This window comes from Mytilus trossulus, chromosome 5 (genome assembly GCF_036588685.1).
Source record: "Mytilus trossulus isolate FHL-02 chromosome 5, PNRI_Mtr1.1.1.hap1, whole genome shotgun sequence".
NCBI lineage: Eukaryota > Metazoa > Mollusca > Bivalvia > Mytilida > Mytilidae > Mytilus > Mytilus trossulus.
The window spans coordinates 27,035,894-27,061,454 of record NC_086377.1 but is presented as its reverse complement, the minus strand read 5'-3'; the positions used below and the strand labels follow the sequence as shown (position 1 = coordinate 27,061,454).

Here is a 25,561-nt window from a genome sequence, read left to right as displayed (position 1 = left end):
ATATTTTAGGGTGACATAACTACTGGTATCATTTTTTATAGCTTAAAAAAAGCAATGTAATTAAAACACATAAACGTAAATGCAAATGTAATCAAAATACATAAACTTAAAAGCAATTTAATTAAATACATACATTTTTGTAAATGGTAAAAAAAATCTTGAAATAACAAATGAAAATTAAGGCATAATATACTGTTTCACACAGAATACAATCAAAACACCACACTATTAGCTTATACAAACTTGTACTACAACGGACATCAAATATGATATTTTTTTTCGTGAGAGAACACACAAAAACTACAGACAGAACAATACACAAAACAAAACTAGACAAGTGACTACAACCTCGTATTATTATAATGCAATGTACATGAAAACCTAAATCGTAATTTCTAAGCTTCCGGTGCCTCGTTTTCGGCATTAATCGGCTTTTTGCGCCACGAACCATTTGGATTAGAAGTTGCACTAGGACCGGTTCCACCTATGAGCGATGATGAACGTCCAAATGAGGAATATTGTTGATAGGGGTTTCTGTTGTAATTTGGTGACCATGGATAACCTGTCAAGATAAAAGAGAAATGAAAATTAAAAAAATCGATGATTAATAGGACAAACACACCTACATGTATATGTAACCGAAGACGTCTTATAGATGTAATTATCCGAGGTGTAAGGATTTGAGTCAGATTTTCGGACTCCACAGTTGTTTTCCTTCAATGCCGTGTAATATATTTTGACTCATAGCAACTTTTATTTCATCATACAATACATCAATACCTCATAATAGGTCATTTACCAAAATTTAAGCAGATTTTATATCGATTTCATATCTTTCGATTTCGTGTTAAGACACAACTTATACCTATAGAAAAATGAGGTAAAAATCCGAGACATCCTTTTCCCGCCATTAAAAAAAAATCAAATATCACGAAAAAGAGCTCCATAATCTATCGATATATCAGCTTATTAAGTTCCCTAACTGACGATTAAATTGGATATCCTGTATTCCGCATGCTTTTCCATAACATATCAAAGTTGAATGTTGGAAACTTCTCATAAATTATTAAAATCAATGCTTTGCAATGAGCATAGTATTAGATATACCAATCGAGTTAACATTATCTTTTAATAAAAAATAAAGTGCACGGTTCCATTCTAATTCTTACATCTTATAACTGAGAAATCATTTATAAATTATAAAGTTTTCCATAGGATACTCATCTATTTAGTGCATACAACTGAAAATAGTTCTGTTGCTGCGTTGTTACATTTTTATCTTTAATCTCTTGTCAATTAATTTGCCTTTTTACTCATTTCTTGAGATTTTTTTGTACTTATCTTGATCTATTTACTTTAAAACATCTGCGTAGAGACTGTAATATTTTAAGAATGAAAATATGAAAAAAAATATTGCACTCGAACGTGTTGGTAAACCACAAGGTCCCCTTCAAACTGAATAAATATTTCTAAACATTAAGGTCAAACCTCCACACAACGTCCAAGGTACCCATTGTCCAGACAATATGGTTTGAAGGGAACCTCCATAGTTCACTTTTATTTACACATACATTTGTATATATAACTACCTAAAATTAAATTAATCGATATCTGCTAATCGACGTCTTTGAAATGTTGGTGGCGCTTGGGTTGCTGTCGAATGGGCACCTTGCGGAGGACGTGCTGTTGGAGCAGGCGGGGGCCTATTCCCTATTGGAAGTGGCGTGTTTGCCCTTGGTGGTCGATAAGGGGCCCACGGAGGTATTGGTCTATATTTTCGCGCACCTGGTGGGGGGACTCCGCGAGAACCTGGATGTGATGTCTTTGGAGGTGGCATATATGGTGGACGATTTCTGTAAGCATTGATTGGTGGTGGTCCCATTGGTGATCCCATTGACGATCTCATTGGTCCTAGCTGGGGTCCACGTGCCATTGGTCCAGCACCGCAGTTACAGTCACCAGGCTTTCCTGGCATACCAGGAGAACCTGGGCGTCCAACAGTTCCTTGCATACCTGTAAGAATAATTAATAAATAATTTGAGTTATTTTTTTTTAAGTCAAAAATGAAATTTAAAAACAGTAATATTGTCTACTATAGTGATGACGATTATAACTACCATCACTGACACAAATATGGTAACCAGTCCAGTATAATTATAATTATTTCATAGCAACAACATATTTCGTTGCAACTTTGTGAATACAGCTGTTTCATATATATTTTGTTCTGTTTACTTACTGGTTTCTAGATATGATATTTATGTTTTTCTCTCATTAAGACGTAACTTGGAAACTTTATAAAAAAAACATGCACATAGAAAGTGGCCAAATTGAATTATAAGGAAGACACAACGTGACGGAGTGTGTAGTTGAGAGTTTTTTTTAAAGTAACATGTGAATATTTGTCTTATTGTTGGTAATGAGAAATGATGGCTGTTGAAAGTCCAGCGGCAAATTAAATAAGACAATTTTTACATGAGTATGTGATTGCGATATGTAAATGAACTCTACGTTGTACAAGACTACACGCTGAGCCGGATTTACAATGTGTTATGATTAAGCAGACGTGGTATGATTGCCAATGAAACAAGTCTCAGCAAGAGACAAAATGTCACAGAAGTTAAAGTCATAAGAAACGAGTGACCGGTGAAAAATAATGTTCTTCCAATTCTTAAACCAATGCATACAAACATCATAAACTTAGTCTTCTGTGCTCGAATTTATCATTTTTTTCGTGTAAATTTCGTATAATCGTCAATTTTTTTTTCAATCGGTCAGTGTTGTTGTGAAAATATGTCAGGTAATTAAAGTTCGTGTTTTGAAGCCGAAGTTTAACGATTGTCACCTGTTTGTCAACAATTGACGAAAAATAAACAAAAAAGCATGGAATTTGAGCACGTGTTTAACATGTAAATTCAGATAATAGTTTATTTTAAGGACATCCATGCGTATTGTGGTCACCGGATTTTTACAAGATGGGTCACACTGAGGTCACCTTGCATACGGAAAATATATCGGGGGAATTGCTTGCTGGAAGGAAGCAATTCAAATAAAGTAAACTTCTTCTAAATATGAAAAAAATTAAGAATTTTCTTTAGAAAAAAGTATATGTACATAAGTTTTACAATGCAAACTATCCATTGAGTTATAAAAAACATATGATTTTTTTTTTTGATTTGAGGTTTCTTATGACTTTAACATCTATATATAGGACACTGTATGGTCTTCAAGAATTATAAGGAAGACACAACGTGACGGGAGGTGTAGTTGAGAGTGTTTTTTCTTTTATAGTAACATGTTAATTTTTTTCTTATTTTAGATAATGAGAAATGATGGCTGTTGAAAGTCCAGCGGCTAACACTAGTAACACGATTTCAGTCTGAAACGGTCATTTTGGTCTGATCACATCTTGATTGACTGGATTTACCGCTAGAGGAAATCGTCGAGACATTTTAGACCGTTAAGACTGCGTTACGATCGATAGCCGCATCAGGTAAATCAGTTCGTTAAGGCATGTCCAGACGGAAAAGACTGAATCGTCTAGCGGGCTGTTTAGACCCGTTAAGACAGTGTCAGACCAAACCAGACCATGGATACAAAATTACGTTCAAAATTTTCAGACCCTGTTTAGATCCGTTGCGCCCCTTCTACTCGATAATGCATTTTAGATTAATATACATGTATTTTAATATAATTATAATTTGAAGTATATTTTGGTTGATTAAAAGATAAATAAGGATTAAATCTTCTGTTGATTCTTTATTTCTTTTCTTGTTTTGTTGAGGAACTACTAAATTATTCGTCTATATAATTGTTTATTTTTTAATAAATGTTAGTTTATATGAATATATATATTGATAATTAAATGCAAGGACGTATGTTTATTGTATACACACCAAAATGTATGCCATCAATTTAACCTTAAAATGTGAACACCGGTGAAAATGTGTTTCGTATTTGAAGATTAAAAAGTAACGGGAAATCCTAAACGTTACCTTGAAAAGTTAAGGAAATGTGGTATGATTGCCAATGAGACAATCCACAGGAATGCAACGGAGGCAAATTAACACATGCATATTTTTGTTTTATGTATTACAGTTGCTTTAATTCGTTATCTGTTGATATATGTCATAGTTTACCGTGGAAGCTGTTGCTTTTTTATGTTTTTTTCGTGCGAGTTACTCTATTAAACTTGGAAAAAAATATTCTCGACATCCGGAAATTAAAAAAAAATACTTCCCGGATCCCGAAAGCTGATCATGATACTGCATTCAGTCTCTGTCGGGACCGTGTTAAAGTATCACCGTATAAAAATGTTCATTCAAACAATGTTGTATCCTTATAAAATTTATTTTCTAATTCATATAATATGTTTATAGTACTTAGTATATATGTATGGCGTTAATTTAAAAAAAAAATCTGTGTTAGTTAAAATGGTCGAGTTCAATGGCACGTGCTAGTAATCAACCGGGTCAACAGGTAACAAAATCAATGACCCATAACGTAAGAAAGAACATGCCTATTATATTTTACAATTACTCTCATCATCATTCTTAATAAAAAGGTGCCGTAGGGCTAAACGTTAATAAAGAACTAATGAATTTGTGTATACACGTATTTAAATAGTGATGTCTGACCGTCAGTTTTAAATATACATGTCTTTGTTTTTCTTATATTGAACAAAATAACGAATTTGAATCTATTATACGTTATAAAGGTTCTTACAATGTCATATGTCTAAACACTAAAAGACCATGCAAAATATTTGAGCGCCGTAGGGAAAATCATTAAAAAACATGTACTGTTCGGAAGTTTGTTTACTATTCAAAAGAAACTTTTCGCTTCTCTACTTGTATAGTTTAGAGATAATTCCTTTAAATTATGTCAGTTACTTAGTATATAAAGTAGTGTGTATCATTGTATTCTATTTATTTGGCTAATTGTATAATTATAATATACATTTTGTATTTCACAACTATATATACTATAAGTTGTAGTGTGATTGATTGTTGGTTGTTTGAAGTCCAGTGGCAAATACTTCATGCATATTCAGGACCAGCTGTAAGTTTATGACATATATGGAACTCACTGGTGTAGTTTTCACGTGTCAACATGGATAAAAGAATAATTATGTTTTTAAATATCGAAACATCAGGGAGGAAAGGCGCATGGATTCCCCGCACTTATCAGTTCTTTTCTCTGTTTTGTGTTAAAAAAAATAATGGTTTCTTTTCGATTTTTTTTATATATGTTTTTATAATTTACGATAACTGTGGTGTATACCTGCTGTCAGACGAAAGAAACATGTGTGCCCTCTAAAAAAAAATATGGATTTTTTGCTTTCGCATTGACGTTTAACACACAACTTTAATTACTTACTGTGATATGTATGTAGAAATTCTGGAGTACTGGAAAATGAAGGATGCAAATCCAACTGACCAAGCTTTGAATTAAAATGGTCATTAAATAACCATACAAATAAAAGAACAAGTGTAAGTGTTGGAATGACATATACAATATATCACAAGGTGCATTGTCAGAGAATTATAAATTTTGATTTTACTTTGGTAACTAGACACAATTGAAGAGAGGCAGTCCAATTTTTCTTCTTTGTGTTACGAGTACACATAAACTGATCTTAGTTATTTCGTGAAGCATTTCCTTTAAATGATAAAATCGCGCGTGATTATCTAACAAATACTCACAGTGCAGTGTACTGCAATCAGGCGCGGATCCAGCCATTTTAAAAAAAGGGGGTCCCAACCCAGAGTAAAAGGAGGGGGGTCCAAGTATATGCTCTATTTAAATGCATTGATCGGCCAAAAAAAGGGGGTCCAACCCCCGGAACCCCCCTGGATCCACCGAGACAAATTATATCAAATTATAGAGCAGTCTAACGGCTCCAACTCAAAATTTGAACCATTCTATGTTGGGGGTTGGGGTTACCATTTAGTTCGAAAGCTCAAAGTATACAAGCTGTTTCACCCTTTTCATTGTGATGATTGGGAATTTTCATTAAAGGGAAACTTCGCAAAAAAATCAAAAATTGATATTATGTTCATTCTGTATAAAAAAGCTCAAATGCATGAATATTAAAGTTTAATTCTGCTAGATAAAAGATCACCATCGATTTTGAATTTAGAGTATCAATTCTCTCCGGTTGGCCATTTTGTTACCTTCTCCGCTTTGCACCCAAGATATGTCTAAGGAACAAAACTACAGTAACCCGATGTAGTCGTAATTGCGTGTCGATATCTTGTCAATCGTACGGTTGTTTTATCCGACTAGTTAACTATACAAACTATGTTGATACGGAAAATGTTCTTATCTTTTTTTTTATAACCATGATCTGTTATTTTTAACAATAATGATAATATTGGAATAAGTTAAATAGTAAAAAATTCAAATCATAAATAATTGTTCCGTGAAACTTGAATTGTTTTCGGAAATCTAATTAGTTCATAATTCTTTTATGTAATAAACTTTATTCAAATAAATTAGGATCTTCGTTCCACTGATCACCTGCATGGCTAAAGGTATTACTCCCAAAGGTATTGCAGGGAGTGTGACACGTCCAGGTATTCAGGTGATTTCCTGTCGAGCTTGCAAATTCATGCATCGTTTCACGTCTTAGGGTATTGGTCAGTGTAAACGGCCTGTAACTTATAACTTTCCATTTTGAACTATTAGGTGTATAACGGAAAAAAAGTCACAGGAAAAAAAGTCACAGGAAAAAAAGTCACAAGAAAAAAAGTGGCAGGAAAAAAAGTCACAATTTGTTTAAGTAAACTTATTTGTCAGAAATATGTTGGAATGCATGTGAAAAAGTCACTATGTACATGTATGCAATAAATAATTAAACTGTAGTTTTCGAATGCATTGAAAAAGTCATAATATATTTGTATCGGATTAATTTTTTAAAACTATAAAGGAATTATATACGTGATATACTAATAAAAGTGTATCTGAATAAATCATTTTCTTTTTTTCAAAATTGACTTTTTTAACTAACAGGGAAAACTGATTGTGTCCTTTTATTTAATATTGAGCATAAGTTGTATTTCATTGATATGGCTTCCTACGAAGACAAGAAATAAAAGGTCTACAAAGGGGGGAGGTGCCACAAGAAGCCACACATCAATATCAACAGTCCCTAGATATATATGTATAAAATGCTAAGCTATTATTAATGGCAATGAGTTGTTTGTTTAACACTAAATTACAGAATACTTATCTTTATAAAAATCCAAAAAACATGTGGTCAAGTTATATACTGAACTTCTAACTTTTATTAAAATTAGGGGAAATTGTTGCTGTTAAACTCACATCTCTAAGAGATATAAAACAAAAATAATTACAACAAATCCTTGAAAACATGTATCAATCTAGTACACCAGCATGAACATGTTCCATTTAAATGATTTGCAATTTATATCTAAATTTCCAAAGCTAGTCGTATAAAATGAATTAACAAATGTCTATTTCCAAACAAATATCTATTGGGAATGTTTCGCTAATATATCCATATATATGTGCGGCCTTATGACCATTTCCATAAGAAAAAAAATACAAATTGGGAATGTTTCTCCTGTTAATACATGTATGTGCAGACCCTATGACTATTTCATGCAAAAAATATATATTGTGACTTTTTTTCCTGTGACCTTTTTTCCTGTGACTTTTTTTCCGTGACTTTTTTTCCGTGACTTTTTTTCCTGTGACTTTTTTTCCTGTGACTTTTTTTTCTACATTCGTATAATATGCATCTCTATCTTGTGTGTCCGAAAGTGATATTATATATACTAGTCATTACTAAACTCATACGCTTGTTTGTGAATAACATTTCTGATGTAAAGAAAATTATTTATAAAAATATAGATAATACCTAAAAATAAACAACAGATTTGATGAAATAAAAATCTATATACATATTTTTTGTCAATGGTGAAGGACAGATCAGACTATACCAGAAATTTTGATTAAAAAAAATGTACGCACTTGTCGACCATTCGTATATACGCCAGGATAAAAAGTTACGGAACTATAGCGCAAATTCAAATATATACATGTATACATTGTACATAAGAAAGAAACATACATTTTGTGTGAATTGGGGTGAAAGTTTTGTTACCTGTAGTAGACTAGTCCACGTATGCCAACAGTATGTAATCATCAAATGTCGAAAGACTATTGTATACCAAAAGAAGAAGAAGAGATTTAAATACAGGTCGATATAAAACTTTCTTTGGCTCATTTATGGACATTTATATATCAATTAGATTGTTCTCGAATAAAGGAAGAAATTCGTCATCATCACAATTGTTCCGACATACATGTTATATGTACGCAACTGGACGTACACTAATAATCCCTAAGGGATGTGAATATTTTCCAGGAAAACTATAGAGTATCAAAGTTTCAAATCAATTTCGGGATTTATTTTCTTTCTTGATATTCAATGACAGCAATTTAAAGAACAAACTGCTTGTCCGCTTTATGGGTATTCTTGCCAGTTGAAACAGACTTATAACATTAAACAATAGGGAAAGATGACATTAAATTCGTTCTGTTTTTTTTATACATTGTTGGTCAAATAGCTAAAGTATTATATATAGTTGGGCCCGATATAGTTACGGTGTGAGACTATTCTGTTAAAGACATTCCCGATTATGTATAAATTTTGTTGATGGTTTTCACACTTGAAAAGCATATATGTTCGTAAATTTCGACGGGGGGATTTAGGGGGGCAGGGGGTTGCCCCCTTTTTGGGAAAACATTTGGTTACTTTTATAGAATCACTGGAGCGGGCCCCCTCTTAGGCAGTTATTGGGCCCTACTTATGAAAATTTCTAAATCCGCGAGTGGATACTCAGTACCACAGAGGTCAAACAATGCACATTTGGGTAATTGTACACGACATGCATGCTACAATTCATGTTTGATGATCTTAGACCCTTTGGACCTCTATGTGGGCTATTTCGGTAACTTGGCAAAAGATCCCTAAACTGGATACACGGTTAGATTCAGCATGTCAGAGAACCCCAAATATCCATAAGGACTTTTGTCTATAAATTTGAAGACCACAAACTTGAAAAAGGGACCAAAAATATGAAAATGCATGCATGGGATACATTTGTTATTGAAGGCTTGACTGTAACAATATGATGAAGATAAATAAATGTCTTATTCTGGGGTATCATTTGGGGGGGGGGGGGGGTCTGATACCTGATCCCGCTTACTGCTTTGTCAGATTCCCGTATCCCGCTTATACTATGCAGTTCTGAATTTTCCGTGTCCTGCTATACTTTATTTCTCGTTTTCACGACACAATCATTTAACTTTCACGTGTCACGCTTACAAAAACAATCGGCAATTCAGCGTCACGCTTATACCCCAACGCGACTCACTATTCTACTCTTTTCTGACTCATATTAAGCCCATTATAAATTTATCAAAAAAGTGTGTTTTTATCCCTTTTTGTCCCGTTTCGTTTCGGTTTGAGCCATAGATAGATAAGATGTCGTATGTGACAATGAGACAACTCTCCATCCGAGTCACAATTTATAATAGTATATAATAAAAATAAGTCAAAATACGGTCTTCAACATGGTGTCTTGGCTGACACCGAACAGCAAGTTATAAAGGGCACCAGTGTAAAACCTTTTAAACGGGAAAACCAACGATTCAATATATATCACGATGTACGTAATTAGTGGTGAAGTGTCATGGAAATGGATAAAAAAAATACAAGGATATGGAAATGGATAAAAAAACAAGGATAAAGATCCCTATACGATTTATAAGAAATTAAATGGAATACATTTGAAATAAATGAAATTTCTATTGAATTTATTTAGAGTGTTTTAAACCCAAACTTTCCTCCATATGTTAAATTTTATCAAATCCGTCTCTTACTTTATCTATTGTTTGAGCAAGTCGGCTAAATTAAGGCTTTACAGCTAGTTTCCTAATGCATGTAAAGCAAAACTTTGGTTTACTTGCTTGCTTTGTTTGTATAATTGTTTATACAAATTTTGTTAATAAGATTGTCATCTTTTAACAATATGTATCGGCATAGTTTAACCTGTATTTATATAATTATTATATTTGAATTAAATTTGGTGTTATCATAATGATTGTACAATAAAAAAAAAACCAAAGCAAGCAAGCTAACTAAAGTCTTGCTTTACATCATTTCATCATTTAAGTTATAAGTGCACTTGAATTGTTTAGGTTTTATGTGGTTTGCAATTGAAGGATGGAAGAGTTATCATTGATATGTTCATAATTATAAATTTATAGTTAACAAACTTTTGTATTTTTGAAACACTAAGGCTTTTTATCTCAGGAATAGATAACCTTACGGAGGATGAAATTGGGAAAACTTTTAGGTATGTTGGTCCTTAATTCTCTTCAACTTCGTACTTTATTTTGCCTTTTTTTTAATTTTTTGATTCGAGCGCACTAGTCTAATGAGCCTTTTTTTTTTTAAGACGAAACGCAAGTCTTCCGTAAATATTAAATTGCAATCCTGGTTAACATAACCATAGTGTCATTAGAGAGAAAATTCTTCGATTAAAACACACTCGGGAATAGCAAGAAAGTTCACAAAAAGAGTATTGGGAACTTTACTGATTTTTTTATCATATATATTTCTGATAGTTTTTCCGACCTATTAACATATTTTCAAACTTGAAAGGACACCTCTTTCAGCGGCACGAGCCTGGAACATGTACACATGACAGTTTTAAGTAATAGCTATATAAATATAAAAGAGAAGATGTGGTATGATTGCGAATGAGACAACTGTCCACAAGAGACCAAAATGACACAGACATTTACAACTATATGTCACCGTACGGCCGTCAACATTGAGCAAAGCCCATACCGCATAGTCAGCTATACAATGCATGTCAAAGCTACTAGTATTAGAATTATTAGAATCAAAGGTTAAAGTACTTACAAAATATGTCATCTTGTAGAATGTGATTTCACAAATATATTATTTTCAAATTCGCAGTCCAAGTCAACGTTAAATCGGTTACACACATTTTTCATGTTATAAATCCATTCCAACAATATCATTTTAAACACACACTAGCTTGCCTTTTCATTAATTTGAATAATACAAATTCAGCTAAATTTTGTATATTCCCATCAACAGAGATTTCTCACACTCATCCCAGACGTTAATAAAACTCATGCACTTCAATTTTGATATTAAACAATTTATTGATACGGATGACTACGCTTTAAAAGTACGGTTACATCAGGGTGTAAAAAATGTGAATTTGTTATTAATTGAATTCAAAGATAGATTAAACGGTAGCTTAAATAGTGAAATGAACTAATTTTTTGAAGACTCGCCTAAATGTTTGTTGCATAGATGTATTTGACCCCAACAATTTTATTTAGATCATGCTGTATTAAAATTATATTTATAGAATCATTTATTTGAAAATACCGCATACTTCTGCTCACCGTTTGAATATAGAAACTTGCCGATTTTATAATATTGAAAGAGTATCAAAAATTTTGTAATATGTGTGATAAACAAGTATTTGGAGATGAATATCATTTTATTTTAGTATGTGAAAAGTATAATGAGTTTTCGAAAGAAATTTATCAAACCATATTGTTGAAGAAAACCGTCGAATCTTAGACTTTTTAGACGATCAATGCATTTGAATAGGGACATATAGTTCGTCCCTTTATTTGATGCTCGGTTGTGACCCCCTTTTAAAGTGGCTGGGTGCTCACCAGTATCTGTTCATTATGTAAAGCAACTTAACAATTAAAGGGAAATTTTTATTTTTGACTGTGAAGGCACAAAATTAAATTCATTTGAAAATGTATTATATTTGATTATACTGTGCTGTACTGTTATATAAATGGGTATACTTACTTATATGATTATTTGACTAATATAAATATATTTCACTGATGTAATTGAATATTTGTAATAATTATTTTCTGTAAGTTGTATTGCTTACGAATAAAAGATTATATTATTAATAAAATAAATACTATAACTTTCCTTTTTTCATTGGATGACCATGCAGTGGTGTTGCAACGCCAAAGAACTGATAATAGAAAGCTATTTTAATTTGATACATAGGACAATGAATCTTAACAAAAGGTTCTATAAATTCAATTGTGAAAAAAAATCACAATACAGTGCATTAACTCAACAACCGTTCATCGACAAATATTACTTGATATTCATTGAAATGATAACAAGATAACAGTTATCGATATTTTTATATATTTTGAGTTGAAATGGCCTAGCGATAGTCTGATCACTTCGAATCATGCGGCAACACGTTTAATCTGAGCATTCGTAAAGTTTTTAAACTAACATAAGATCTATATTAGCTATCGAAACATGTTATATGTAAGCTATCTATTATAAATCTATGAGGAGTTTCATGAAAAATGGGGGGGGGGGGGGTTGAAGTCTAACTTTAAATATATAAAAAAAAAAAAAAAAGATCGAGATGTGGTACGATTGCCAAAGAGACAACTCTCTAAAAGCACGAAAAGAGATTAACTTTACTGAAACAGAAATTAACATCTATAGTCACGTACGGCCTTCAACAATTTGAAAAATTCATACGTTAAATTCCCTTTTATATTCAGTATAATTCCATAAAGTTATTATAGAAGTTATATTATGATAAAAAAAAGGCTGTAAAAAATGATTGAGAGTTGACGAATATCATTATATCATGACATGTAAAGCGTTGGATGTAGCTATAGATAGACAGACATTTTATACTGGATAATTGCTGCAAATTTTATATCAAACGAATCGCTTTCACGTTCTATACTATTCTGTACTATATACATACTTAATCATGTTTTTTAATGTTCTATCTCTGAATTGAGACAGCACTATCGGTCATCTTATATAAAAAAAAATCTATTATACTCTTAAATAAGCAGCGTGTAATGAATACATTCACCCATCCCGTCCCGTGTGCAAATAGGATGAATATGAAGGATCCTGAGTGCACATTGTATGTCCTGAGTGCACTAAGGAGGTCATTACCGGTGTTTAGACGTACCCCAATTAAAAATTTGGATTTTTGTTCAAAATTAGCGCACACGCAATGCACCACCTCTTCGGAGTCCTCCAAAAAGGTAAAATTCCCCTGTTTTAGTATTTCTGGTGTATGAAATTCATTGTGTATATTATCCGTTCCATCTACAATATACGCGGAAGTGACACGGCCGGGTATGTAAAGCTGTTGAGGGACTTTAAATGTCAAATTCATATCCCTGGGCGAAGAAATTACCGGTTTGTGAAAACTTATATTAGTGTGTTACCTTGGTTCTGGTCTCTCACGCTGTCAGAATGAAAGGTTGAGCAACTTTTGTGGGTTATAAATGAAAAAAGAGAAGACCGTACTCCTGTAGTATGTGTTCCGTTTGATTACTCTAAAATCAGTTTATAAGTATTTTCATTGAAAGGGTTATTTGCATGAGTATAGACCAATTCAATACATATATATACTTATATATATATATGATATTATGAACCTCATTAATTTCGATCTAAACAAGATAATTATAAAGAGATCGATATTTTAAACAGTCTTAATAAATTCCAACGATCACAAATCTAATCTAAATTCGATTTCAATTATTTCGTGATTCTAAAATACGTTTTTTTTCTGCGAATTCCGTACACTTTCCTTTTAATTTCTAGCATTATTAAAATCGTAATTTTTGTATCCTTGCTATCCTTGCTAAATCTTTTGCTGTATATCACAGCTAGTGAATAAGTCTAAATGTCCGTACAGTGTATAGTAAGATCTCTTTTCCACACATGGACATTTCATAAGTATAGAAAGTTCGCTATAGTGTTCCATCATGGTCTTAGTGCAGTTTCGAGACCTTAGTGCACCACGGCGGCCAAGGTTGTTTTTAGACGCACCGTAAAGTCCCTGTCACACCATTGCAACAACGTCCTTTTATGATATTTTTTTTTAAATTGCTAGGACCATGATACTAATAGTAAAATATTTCACTTTTAAATAGTAATTGTTATGAATGATAATAGTTTATACATGTATGTATGCTGTCTCAGTTTTTAAATAGTTATTTGGTATAATATGGTGTCACGTAAGTCATTTTTGGACAGGATATTGTTTGTTTCATAGTATATGTATATTCTGCACGAATATTTTTTATCGCTACCATTACATGTATAAAAAACAAAACTGTGTGGACCTTATGAGATCGCACACAAGACAGCTGATTGGATAAGTGTGATGAATTGTTACGCCTACATAACACTGATATCCAATCGAATGCCAGCAGACACCTGTCAGTAAAAACAAATTGCAAGCGCTGATGGTTAGAGATTTATTTGTGTATTCGATATATTTGAAAAATAAGTTAGATAGACACTATTCGTTTTCCCTTTTTTTCAGCTGGATTTCAATAACTGTTTTTACACTTTTTGTATGTAACAGAAAGGTATTTGAATAAAAGCGCACCACATGTAATGGAGATTTACAAGCATTTAATATAGCGACTTGTGTTTTCGGAACGTCATATTTTCAATAATTCACAGACTTTTGCAATAATATTCAACCTTTATTTTTTAACGAACGCCTCTAAATCTGGTATGTAAGAAAGTTATAAATGGTTTTTGGATTATAGACACAATAAAAAAAATATGGAAATCAAACGCACAAGTCTGACAAAAATGAACGGACAATGCTATGACAATAAACAGAAAACGACAAAAGACATACATAGTACTGTTATAGTTTTTCCCTGTCTTAAGTTTACAATAACTTAAATGAAATTTATATAGAAAACATAAAAAGTTAAATGATAATGCATATTATTTACAATATTAAAGAAAAGTAACATCAACAATTTAATAAATTAAACATATTTAGATAAACATATTTAGATTACGTTTTCAAGTGTTAATCCCGACATCCGTAATTTTTAAGGGTATACAAATTATCTGTAACGTCAAGTTGACACATTTTCCCCCACGGTACCAGTCTGTAATTGCATAAATATTTATTTACAATCACTTGTAAACCATTAAATATAAAGTTTTTTATGTGTATATTCAATGAATAATTATTAAATATAATTTCGGCAATCTGTTGATTTTAAACTCAACTCACCACGGTTTGCGCAGCAGTATGACTTTGAACCACTTATGTTTTTTTTTAATATAGAAAATGTTAAATAATTAAATAGGAAGAGGTATGAATTAGAATTGATTATTTTCTTTATTTAATTAAAACATGGCAGACTTTCAGTTAACATAAACCGTCTTCTTTTTAATTTTAATTTTATTCTTAAAAGGGGAGCAACCCCTGATAAACATTGGAAAAGTTTTACCCGTTTTCTGTCCAAATTAATAAAATATGAACACGACTAAACACGGTCTGACAACATCTTAACGTAATTTTGTATCCATGGTCTGTTTCGGTCTGACACTGTCGTAACGGATCTTAACAGCTCGCTAGGAGATTCAGTCTTGATAATCTTGACATGCCTTAACGGACTGATTTACCTGATGTGACTATCGATCGTAACGGAGTCTTAAACGGTCTAAAAAGTCTCGACGATTTCCTCTAGCGGTAAATCCAGTCAATCAAGATGTGATCAGACCAAAATGACCGTTTCAGACAGAAATCGTGCTACTAGTGTAATTAAATTAAACAATTTTTACATGAGTATGTGATTGCGATATGTAAATGAACTCTACGTTTGTACAAGAGTACACGCTGAGCCGGACTTACAATGTGTTATGATAAAGCAGACGTGGTTTGTTTGCCAATGAGACAACTCTCCGCAAGAGACAAAATGTCACAGAAGTTAACAACTATAGGACACTGTACGGTCTTCAACAATGAACAACGCCCATACCGCAGAGTCAGATATAAAAGACCCCGAAATGACAATGTAAAACAATTCAAACGACAAAACTAGTATAACGGCCTCATTTATGTAAAAAAAAATGAACGAAACACAAATATGTAATACAACAACAATTTAACTACAACCACTGAATTACAGACTCCTGACTAGAAACAGGTATATTCATACCGAATGTGGTATGTTTAATCATGTTAGCGGGATCCAACCCCTCACTCTAACCTGGGACAGTTGCATAACAGAACAACATAAGAACAGTCACTATAAAAATCAGTTAAAAAATGCTTAACTCATCAGATAGATACGTAAAATAAGTAGTTTGCGAGTTGAATTGATTTACACGAACACTACATGTAAAATGTTAAGTAAACAGAAAAGATTTGTTTGCCAGAAAGTAATTATTGTCTTACCAAGATCTCCATCAAGTCCTTGGCGACCTGGAGGCCCTGTAATATGTATAAGAATAAAATAAAAGCACATTCATTAACACAAAAGTTAATTGTCAAAAAGTTTAATTTTCAACTTTGGAACTGTTATGTTCGGACTAACGCAGTTAGTGTTGCTTTCATGTTTTGTAAATTTTTCCGTTCTCACATTGTTAATTTAAAAAAAATGTTAATTATGAATATTTATATAATTTTGATTATTGATTTCTACATAGTGATATCATTGAAGTTATGTGTTTCCGAGTTAACTATGGAACGACAAAATATGAAAATACAACTTATTTATAGCGGTTAAAGATTTCATTTTTTTCTGATAAGTGTCAGTACTATTTTAATATCTTACGAAATTTCAAAAATTGAACTAATTTGTAATTACAAAAATACGAATAAATTACACATGTGTCTCCCGGTAGTCGAATGGTAATAGGCTTCACACCATTGTACCGATAGCCTGTCAACGCCGATATTATGACTTAGATTCCCCACGTAGTAAGTGCGGTGCCTTCGATTCCAATCTTAATGTACCAGAATAAAATTAATGCTTAGTTTGTCATTTTTTTTTTTATCGAAAATCGTTGGGTCTCTTTATTCACGCAATAAAATCTGACTATCATAAAAGAGCACAATAGTTCAAAAAGTGGTATTAAACATCAACCATTCAATCAATCAACAAACCAATTGATCTTCATTAAAATAAAATATGACGTATGTATGTTATGATGTATTATTCTCTATAAAATATGTTTAACTTTTTTACTTACACAGTTTGAAAGATTGATGTTCACTGTAGTCAAGAATAACTGTTGTATTTTAAATGGAAATCGAGTGAAATAATGGCGAAACTATGTTTGATTGACATAATTAGAGAATCTTTTTAAGACGAAACAAATTCAATAAAAAAATCATCTTCAACACAATAAAACGTTCTAAACCTTTGTGTTGAAGATCCATCCTTGAGCACGTTCATTTGCCTGTTGTAAATTATTCACTACTGTTCTTAGCAATTATGAATTTGACATCGTGCGTTTACACCTATCCATTGGTGTGTATAAAGTTGAGAATGGAAATAAGAAATGTTTCACAACCCAACAGATCAGAAAATAGTTTAGGCCACAAATGGGTCTTCAATAAAGCGATAAAATTGGGCCTCTTACCAATTTTGATTGCTAGTTCAGCAAAAAATGGTCGTCACACTTATATTATTAACTCCATACAGATGAATGAACCAATTAAAAAGATTACCAGACTGACTTGGGACAGGCGAAAACATGTGAATTCTACTCCTCAGATTGCTGTCATTGACGTTAATAACCTTTATATCATATCAGGTACAAAGAATGAAATTTCTAAATTGTATACTTTTAATGCTTGACATTTACTAAGAATGAGTTCTTGAGGAAGTGTCTTTGATTGCAGTTAATTGAATAAAATGGTAAGCAGGGCTTGATTAAGACGTTATTATCAAAATACAAATAAAAAAGGCTGGCTAAAGAAAAACAAAAGATAAATGCATTAAAGGTACATTTGTATATTATCAAACAGAAAAAGACTCTGTTCTTAGTAATGAAGTACGTGAAAGCACCCTATATAACTATAGGAAATCGAGGAAAACATACATTTTCGAGGATATTTGATTTCGTGGTTTTGGAAAAGACTGCATACAAACCGTATAGAAGATTTATTATTTGTTGAAAATTTACATTCGTTGTTCACCTGTACCCACGATATCCCCGAAAATGTATATCCAATGAACAATAATGAATCCACAGTTATTAATAACTTTCTTCACATTAAAAATATCATATAGTAACCTTGATACATTGGTTACAATCGATAAACGCTCTTTATACATGTACCCTATGATTTAATAATATTTTCATTTACAAAGCAGTAAAGCCCTAACCGCAAATACCAACTATTAGAAAAATCGATGCAAAACCATTAAACTTTAAACCAATTTGTTTCTTAATAGAGCCACTTCGAAGTCCAACTGTAGATGCGAGTCCACAGCGAGACCTGCCAACACTAGACATAAACTGGTGTTTCCTTAGCCTGGCAAAAGAGCTTAGCTAATGGTTATGAATCGAAGAACAAATATAAGCTGCTTTTTTACATTTTTATAAATTGTACGCTTCAAGTAAAGACTAAATTAAGCACTAGACACCACTTAGGCTTCAACTTCCGCTTCTTCGCCAGCTGGAGAGGGGGTTGTAGTTGTTATATTCACAACTACAGTTGTATTAGGAGCTAACCTATACGGACCCCAGGTCATTTGATTTCGGCGATTGGCGTATTTTGGCATTGTACGATAGGGAACCAAAGAACTCCAGTACTTAACCTGAGAGTTTAGTGGGGTATATGGTCTACGTAAATCAGGTTTGTGAGGTTCTGATTTACGATATAGATTTGCATATTGGTACTTTTTCTTTTTTATTTCAGAATTATGCCCTGCAAAATTTGTAATAGATGGGGAGCGAACATAATTCGAGTTTATCTGTTCAGGCGGTTTCGTATTATGGTATGCAGTAAAAGGTGGAATTGTCACAGGAGGCAGATATGGTCTATATGCGGAGGTAAGTTCTGTATGATTGTCTTTCGGGGCCGATTGGCCGCCATTGTTGTCAAAGTAAACTTTTGCCAATGAATTAAAGTTTGTCAAAATGGACGAAGGTTTAGATGTCGGTGGTTGTTGTGGCATCTGGTTGTAGTTGTCTTGAGGAGCCATTTGGACCATATTCTGATGGACTGTTTGTTGATTCTGTAGTGAGTTGCTTTCCATTCCCACTCCACAGCAAGCACCTGCCGGAAGTAAGAATCAGATCAGCAAAACTAACAGAATAAACTAAAAGACCACAGATAATTAGGTTGTCCCGACATTACTTAAAATATTATAACACTGTGGATTCATTATTATTCGTTAGATAAAAATGATCGTGGATTTCGTGGGTACAGATGAACCCCGATTTTAAACATTCAGCAATATACAAACGTTTTATAGGGTTGTATGCAGACTTAAGCAAAACTATGTTATCAAATATCAACGAAAAAACAAGTTCATCTCAGTCCACGAAAATTGGTACCCATGAAAATAAATGAATCCACACTTCACTCGTTGAATGAGTGGATTCTGTGAAATATGAAGCAAAATGTTATAAAATTTACAGGTAACGCTCATACTGTCTTTGACTATGTGTAAAAGATGTATGTTTTGTGAAAGGAGAATTTGACTACTTAAAAGGTGCATGTAGAATGAAAAAAGCGGAATCATCCGAGGTTTGCCGATTGAGGCAAATATGGCATAAATATAATACAATGACACGAACAATATATTTAGGACCGGATGCCTCAACAAGGAATATTTCTTCTACTCTCTATGTTTCATTTTGTCACACATTTATTAGTAATAAACGGATCCTTGAATATGGCAAGTCCGGACCAACATCTTCGTGATATTGGTAACAAGTACGAGTTAAATTGTCACTGGTTTAAAATTTAAAACATCGTAACAAGTATGCAGTCAAAGAGCTTGTATAGTTAGAAATGTATTCGTAAGTCTTTGCTGGGTTTGCTTCTGAGTTAAGTGTTTACTTTCTTTGGGTTTGAAAAGGGTATACTTTATAATGTTAAGAAAAAATGTACATCTTATAAAATATTTACTTTGAAAGAGATATGTTGTTACTAACTTCAAACCAGACGGTCAACATTGTTGTTAAGTTTATTTTGTTCAAGTTTCTTTTTTATATTAATTGATTCAATACATGTTTCAAAATGTGGTGTTGTATTGTCATGATGACCATGTACATGTTTCTTGTTGATTTACTAAGATAAGTACAGGTGTTTTTTTTGAATTTTCAAGAAAACAAAAAAATTCTTACCTGGTGAACCTATTCTTCCTAAAATGAAAGAAATTATTTGTTCAGTATACTTTAACTATATTACTAACAAGTAAACGTAGATGTATGATTCATATACTGTAAAAATGGTAAGACTATACTTTTAAGCATCATTTAAACTTTATTAAAGCCCTTGAATGTATTATCATGTAGTTATCACTTCTGTGGTGTCATGATAATACTTATAATTTATTTTTGGAGAAAAGATTGAACTGTTTCAAATATAAATGATTTTCTATCCTACACACTTAGTTTCGTAGCTATTCTCAATGTATTTTTCAATTTTGTACAATATTTTGACTTATTTCATTCAAGCGTAAGTGATGACTCGTTTAAGACGAAACGTCTAGTCTTCTCAATTATACACCTGATATCATTAATAAGTTATCTAACAGTCAAAATATATAACAAACGAGATTATTTCAAGCCCAAAATATTTGTATATTGTTTATGGTAACTAACCTGGAGGTCCTATTGGTCCCATTCGTCCTCCTGGTCCTCTCATACCATAGGCACCTTTGGGACCTATTTAAGAATAATCAAACATTGCGTTTGTTAATGTTCAGTTTGAAGTACATGTTAATTTTTGCTTGGCACTTTAATATTCAGAACACATTATCAAAATCACTAATAAATCACACCCAGTAAAACATTTAACATTTGTGTGGCTTTCACTCAAGAGATTCAATTAGATGTTACTTATCTATTTTGCTAAACAAATTGGAAAAACCTTAAGCTAACAAACCGATGATACACTTATATCAAATTGAGTTTTAAATACAGCTTCAGGAGCCTGTAATTCAGTGGTTGTCGTTTGTTTATGTGTAACATATTTGTTTTTTTCTTTCGTTTTTTTTTTACATAAATAAAGCCGTTAGTTTTCTCGCTTGCATTGTTTTACATTGTCCTATCGGGGCCTTTTATAGCTGACTATGCGGTATGGGCTTTGCTCATTGTTGAAGGCCGTACGGTGACCAATAGTTATTAATGTCTGTGTCATTTTGGTCTTTCGTGGAGAGTTGTCTCATTGGCAATCATACCACATCTTCTTCTTTTTTTTTCTTTTTTTTTTTTTATTTCAGTTGACTTTTAAGAGAAACAGTTAAAAAAAATATTTTACCCATCTGTCCTGGCTTCCCTCCATAACCTTGAGGTCCTAAAATAAAACAAAAGAAATTGGAAACTTAGAAAATTTCGTCTAAAACCGAAAGTTATAAGGACAATTGATAGATAAATATATTTTTTTTTTTATGTTTACCAACATTAAATGAAATTCATTTGTAGATCTGGGTTTTTTTATACTGATATTTATTTGCATTTCCATATGAATAATTAAATGTGGTATGAAGACTTTTTTCCGTCCGAGTCACAATGCATAAGTTACCAGTTATAGGTCGAAGTACGGCCTTAACAAAGAGCTTCAGCTCTCATTGAACAGCAAACTATAAATTGCCCCCTAAATGACTAGTATAAAGCAATCAAAGAGGAAAACCTAACAGTCTTATTTATATGAAAAACGAGAAACGATAAACACATTAAACATACACCAACAAACGACAACCACTTAACAACAAGTGCTTCATTTTCTTCTTTGCAGACTTTGCTTATGCAAGAAGAGACTTGAGTGTTGTTCGTATAACAAAGTGATGATATTTTAAGTAACTGCTGTATTGCATTTTGGAAGACAAAAAACGAAATCAAAATTTGACAAATTATTAGAATTGTTAAAACCATTAATGTTTTTAGAACAAATGCTTTCGCATATAAATACTTGTTATCTATAATTTTTTATACGTACCTCGTAAGCCCATATCTCCCTTGTCACCTGAAATGTAAATTAGCCAAGTGTCAATATTAACAAATTAAATCGTGTTTTTGTTAAACCTCTTGATCGACAGAATTATTTATAGGTTGTTAACATGGTATAGTATGTATATACAGGGTGATCACATATTCATGTGAAATTAAGTAACCATCAATTAATATTGATTGATTGGCCATGTCGGTGTTTTGAAGTTCACAAACACAGAAAGACAGATCATCCTGATCTATACAGACAAACACAAACTAGCCGAAGCAATATCAAATAGAAGTTATTGTAATTTCATGGTAGAAATGGTTTGGGCTTTGTGTAGCCTTTAGTCCATTTGGAATTCAAACGTGTTTACATCCTGGGCTCTAACTCTTTGCATGTTTGCGTTACTGATGAGGGTAAATCTAGAAAAAAAGAACAATCATAAAAGTTCTGAACTCCGAGGAAACTTCAAAACAGAAAGTTCCTCTCAAATGGTAAATATAAATGCCCAAACTAATGGAAAACAACTGTCATATGTCCGACTCGGTACAGACATTTTCTTTTGTAGAAAATGGTGAATCAAACTTGGTTTAAAAGCTAGCGTAACCTCTCATTTGTATGACAGTCTCACCAAAAGTGCGTTAAAAACACAATAATAACTATATATATATAATATTGCCTGCGTTGTACTTGTGATCATTGATTACTAGTAACTGGATTGCTATTATGTGTCCAAAGATCGAAACCTATTGTATGTAACTTCAAGGAATCAACAGTAGTTTTTTTGTAATCTTTTTTCATCGCTAGTATATATATTTGTAAATACTTTTATATCTACAGTCAAAATAATCCTACCTTTTGGACCTGGTGAACCTGCAAATAGATTTAACTAATATAGCTTTTAACACATAAAGAGAATAAGAAGTTATCTATATAGTTCATAAAATGTCTGTTTTGAATACACTAATCTTTTGTTTCAAATGAAAATAATTTATAATGCAAAATGTCAACTCAAATACTAGTAATTGTTAAGCAATTATAATGCAAGGGTGCCAATGAACTATTTATTATATTTCATACTTCTAGAAAATAGAACTTGCTCGTTCAAAAAAAAACCATTTGTGTTAAAAAAAAAACAACGATATTTGTGCTCAAAAAATAAAAATGTCATGCATAGCTGTGAAGTCGTATAAGTCACTAAAAAGTCCTTTGAAGTCGATACGTGCGTTTGGTGTTCTTATTGTTAAACAGCTTATAAGCCTATGTTTCCAATACGTTATTTTCAGAATTGTGTGTACAATAGATATATTAACATGTATTCATGATAAATGTAAACAATTACCTGATGCTCCTGGTGGTCCCGGTGCCCCTACAAATCAAAGAATGGTAACTATGAAACATGCATACACAATTGTGAAATAGTAAGCAAATTGGGTTTAAACTTGCATAGATGAGGCAATTATGAAAGTCAATAGTATCTGCATGCTCGTTGTGCAAAGCGCTTACCTCTTCGCTTAATATGCTAGAAGTACATCTTATGTTTTTGCATAACACACTATTTTAATGTTGATGCGCTAAAACTAAAGCTATATGGGATTTATTTAACTCACTCTTCTCTATATGCTTCTGATACAACAACCATTTTTTTTACATTTTTGGCTTAAATTTAACCAATTTAAAAAATGAAATTTGATTTGGTACTGCTGAACCTTTTTGTCTGTTTACAGTTTCTCTCTATTTAAAAAATAAGTCTGATTGCTACTGAGACATCTATCAGTTACAACTATATTGTGTGCCCAAAACTCGTCAAACAATTAGTAAAAGTTCAAAAACTATGATTCACTATGATTCAAGTAAGAAATTTACGGACAATGTCTCCTTTTTTTTTTCTTTCACTAAACTGTAGATATCTTGTCTTGCAGATATTGTTTGCTATGCACAGTGTTTTCCTTAAAGGGTAAGAGCTCCTATATTTTTTCAACAGACAAATTTGAACATGTTAATGTTGTTTATAGATCCTTTGTGATCGATCAAATTTTCATTTTCTATCCATTGAATGTTTATTTCAAAAATATAGGCAAACGCAAGCAAAATTGGGGAAAAAATGGCTTATGAGGGTAATGCCTATTCAACTTCGACTGACTTTTTTCAATTATTTTGGTGCTCATTGTTCACTTGTGATAGTGTTATTGTAATGTTAAGTAAACCTGATTTCTTTATGAAAAGTTCGGCACCTGAATATGTATTGGATGTATCAAACAGAAAATACTTTTTGATAGACAATAGTTTGTTTTGATAGCTTCAAAAAGGGGCGAACGATACAAAAGGGACAGTCAAATTAAAAAAAAAACGAAAAAAAAACCTTGCCAAGGCTAAAAAAAATGACAAAGATACAATAGTACACAAGACATAACGTAGAGAACTAAAGACTAAACACAAACCCCTCCAAAACTAGGGATAATTTCAGTTGCTCCGGAAGTGTAAGCTGGTTTTGCTACACATGCGGCACCAGTCGTTAAATAATCAAAAGTTAAATTTACCTTGGAATATATCTTGAGGTCCAGATTTTCCAGCTCCTTAAAACAGAAATTAAAAATGTTAAGATATTTTTGATGCACTTGATGATCTTATCTATGAATAATTATGTTATGGTCGGTAAGAAAGTTTTCACTTTTAACTAAACCTTCTAACACTTCATGATATATTTGTTCTTCTGAATGTTTTATTTGTTGCTTATAAACATCATCATTCACGAGAAAAGAAGATTAGCACGATAATGATAAACCTTCTGATCTGAAGAAGCTCTGGTATCCTTTTTTAAGAGCATGTATAAAAGGGACAAAGGAATAAGTATCAAGTGACCATTATAGAAAAAAACATTAAAACCTTCATAAATCCTTTATCACATGAATTAATATCAGGTATGTTTTTTTTAACTTTCCATATTTTGATTTTTTTTTCAATTTTGAAAACATTTGTTCTTTTATGTAATGGATGATGGAGTCAAATTTCCAAAAAAAAAACCTCATCATAGATACTAGAATTTAAATTTAATATTTGCATCAGACGCACGTTTCTTCTAAAAAGACTCATCATGGACGCTCGACACAAAAAAGTATGCTCCTTCATCATTAGTTTTACCAAATGTGAATGACATAAATGCCTGCTAAATCAATGTTTCAATTACTGATACATGATAAATGCCGACATGACGTGTAATTATAGCTTTTTAAGATTTTTCTTCCAAATCCCATGTCTACCCCTGAAAGATATATTTATTTAAATTACGTACCAGGTGGACCAGCTGGGCCCGGGGGCCCGTTTTGACCTGCAAGTATAGAGCAGATAGTTTCATAATGATTTCAACATCAAATATCAGTAATACAGTTCATTAAAACATGTCACTCGCTACCTTATGGCTATTATCAGAAGCCAAAGCCACATTAAGAGATATGTTAAGATTATGTTTGCATAGCACAAGTCCGTAAATTTGTTAGTAACATACTAGATAT

General features: G+C 32.2%; 1 protein-coding gene across 1 annotated transcript; it reads right to left on the bottom strand.

The window, feature by feature from the left end:
• Positions 1-305: 305 nt before the first annotated feature.
• LOC134717802 (collagen alpha-1(I) chain-like) lies at positions 306-25,303 on the bottom strand. The gene is made up of 11 exons (XM_063580295.1): positions 25,237-25,303; positions 24,590-24,625; positions 23,392-23,418; positions 22,905-22,922; positions 22,053-22,079; positions 21,375-21,410; positions 20,717-20,779; positions 20,237-20,254; positions 16,326-16,361; positions 1,786-2,013; positions 306-562 (listed from the first exon to the last, which is right to left on the bottom strand). The coding sequence occupies exons 1-11, from the start codon at positions 25,301-25,303 to the stop codon at positions 396-398; spliced, it is 723 nt and encodes a 240-aa protein (XP_063436365.1). The 3' UTR covers positions 306-395.
• Positions 25,304-25,561: the final 258 nt, after the last annotated feature.

Coding starts and splice junctions, on each gene's coding strand:
- LOC134717802 (XM_063580295.1), bottom strand. CDS start 25,303: ATGGGATTTGGAAGAAAAATCTTAAAAAGCTATAATTACACGTCATGT. Junction 21,411..22,052: donor GGGAGATATGGGCTTACGAG/GTACGTATAAAA, acceptor GTTTTATTTTAG/GACCTCAAGGTTATGGAGGG. Junction 20,780..21,374: donor AGGGAAGCCAGGACAGATGG/GTAAAATATTTT, acceptor ATTCTTAAATAG/GTCCCAAAGGTGCCTATGGT.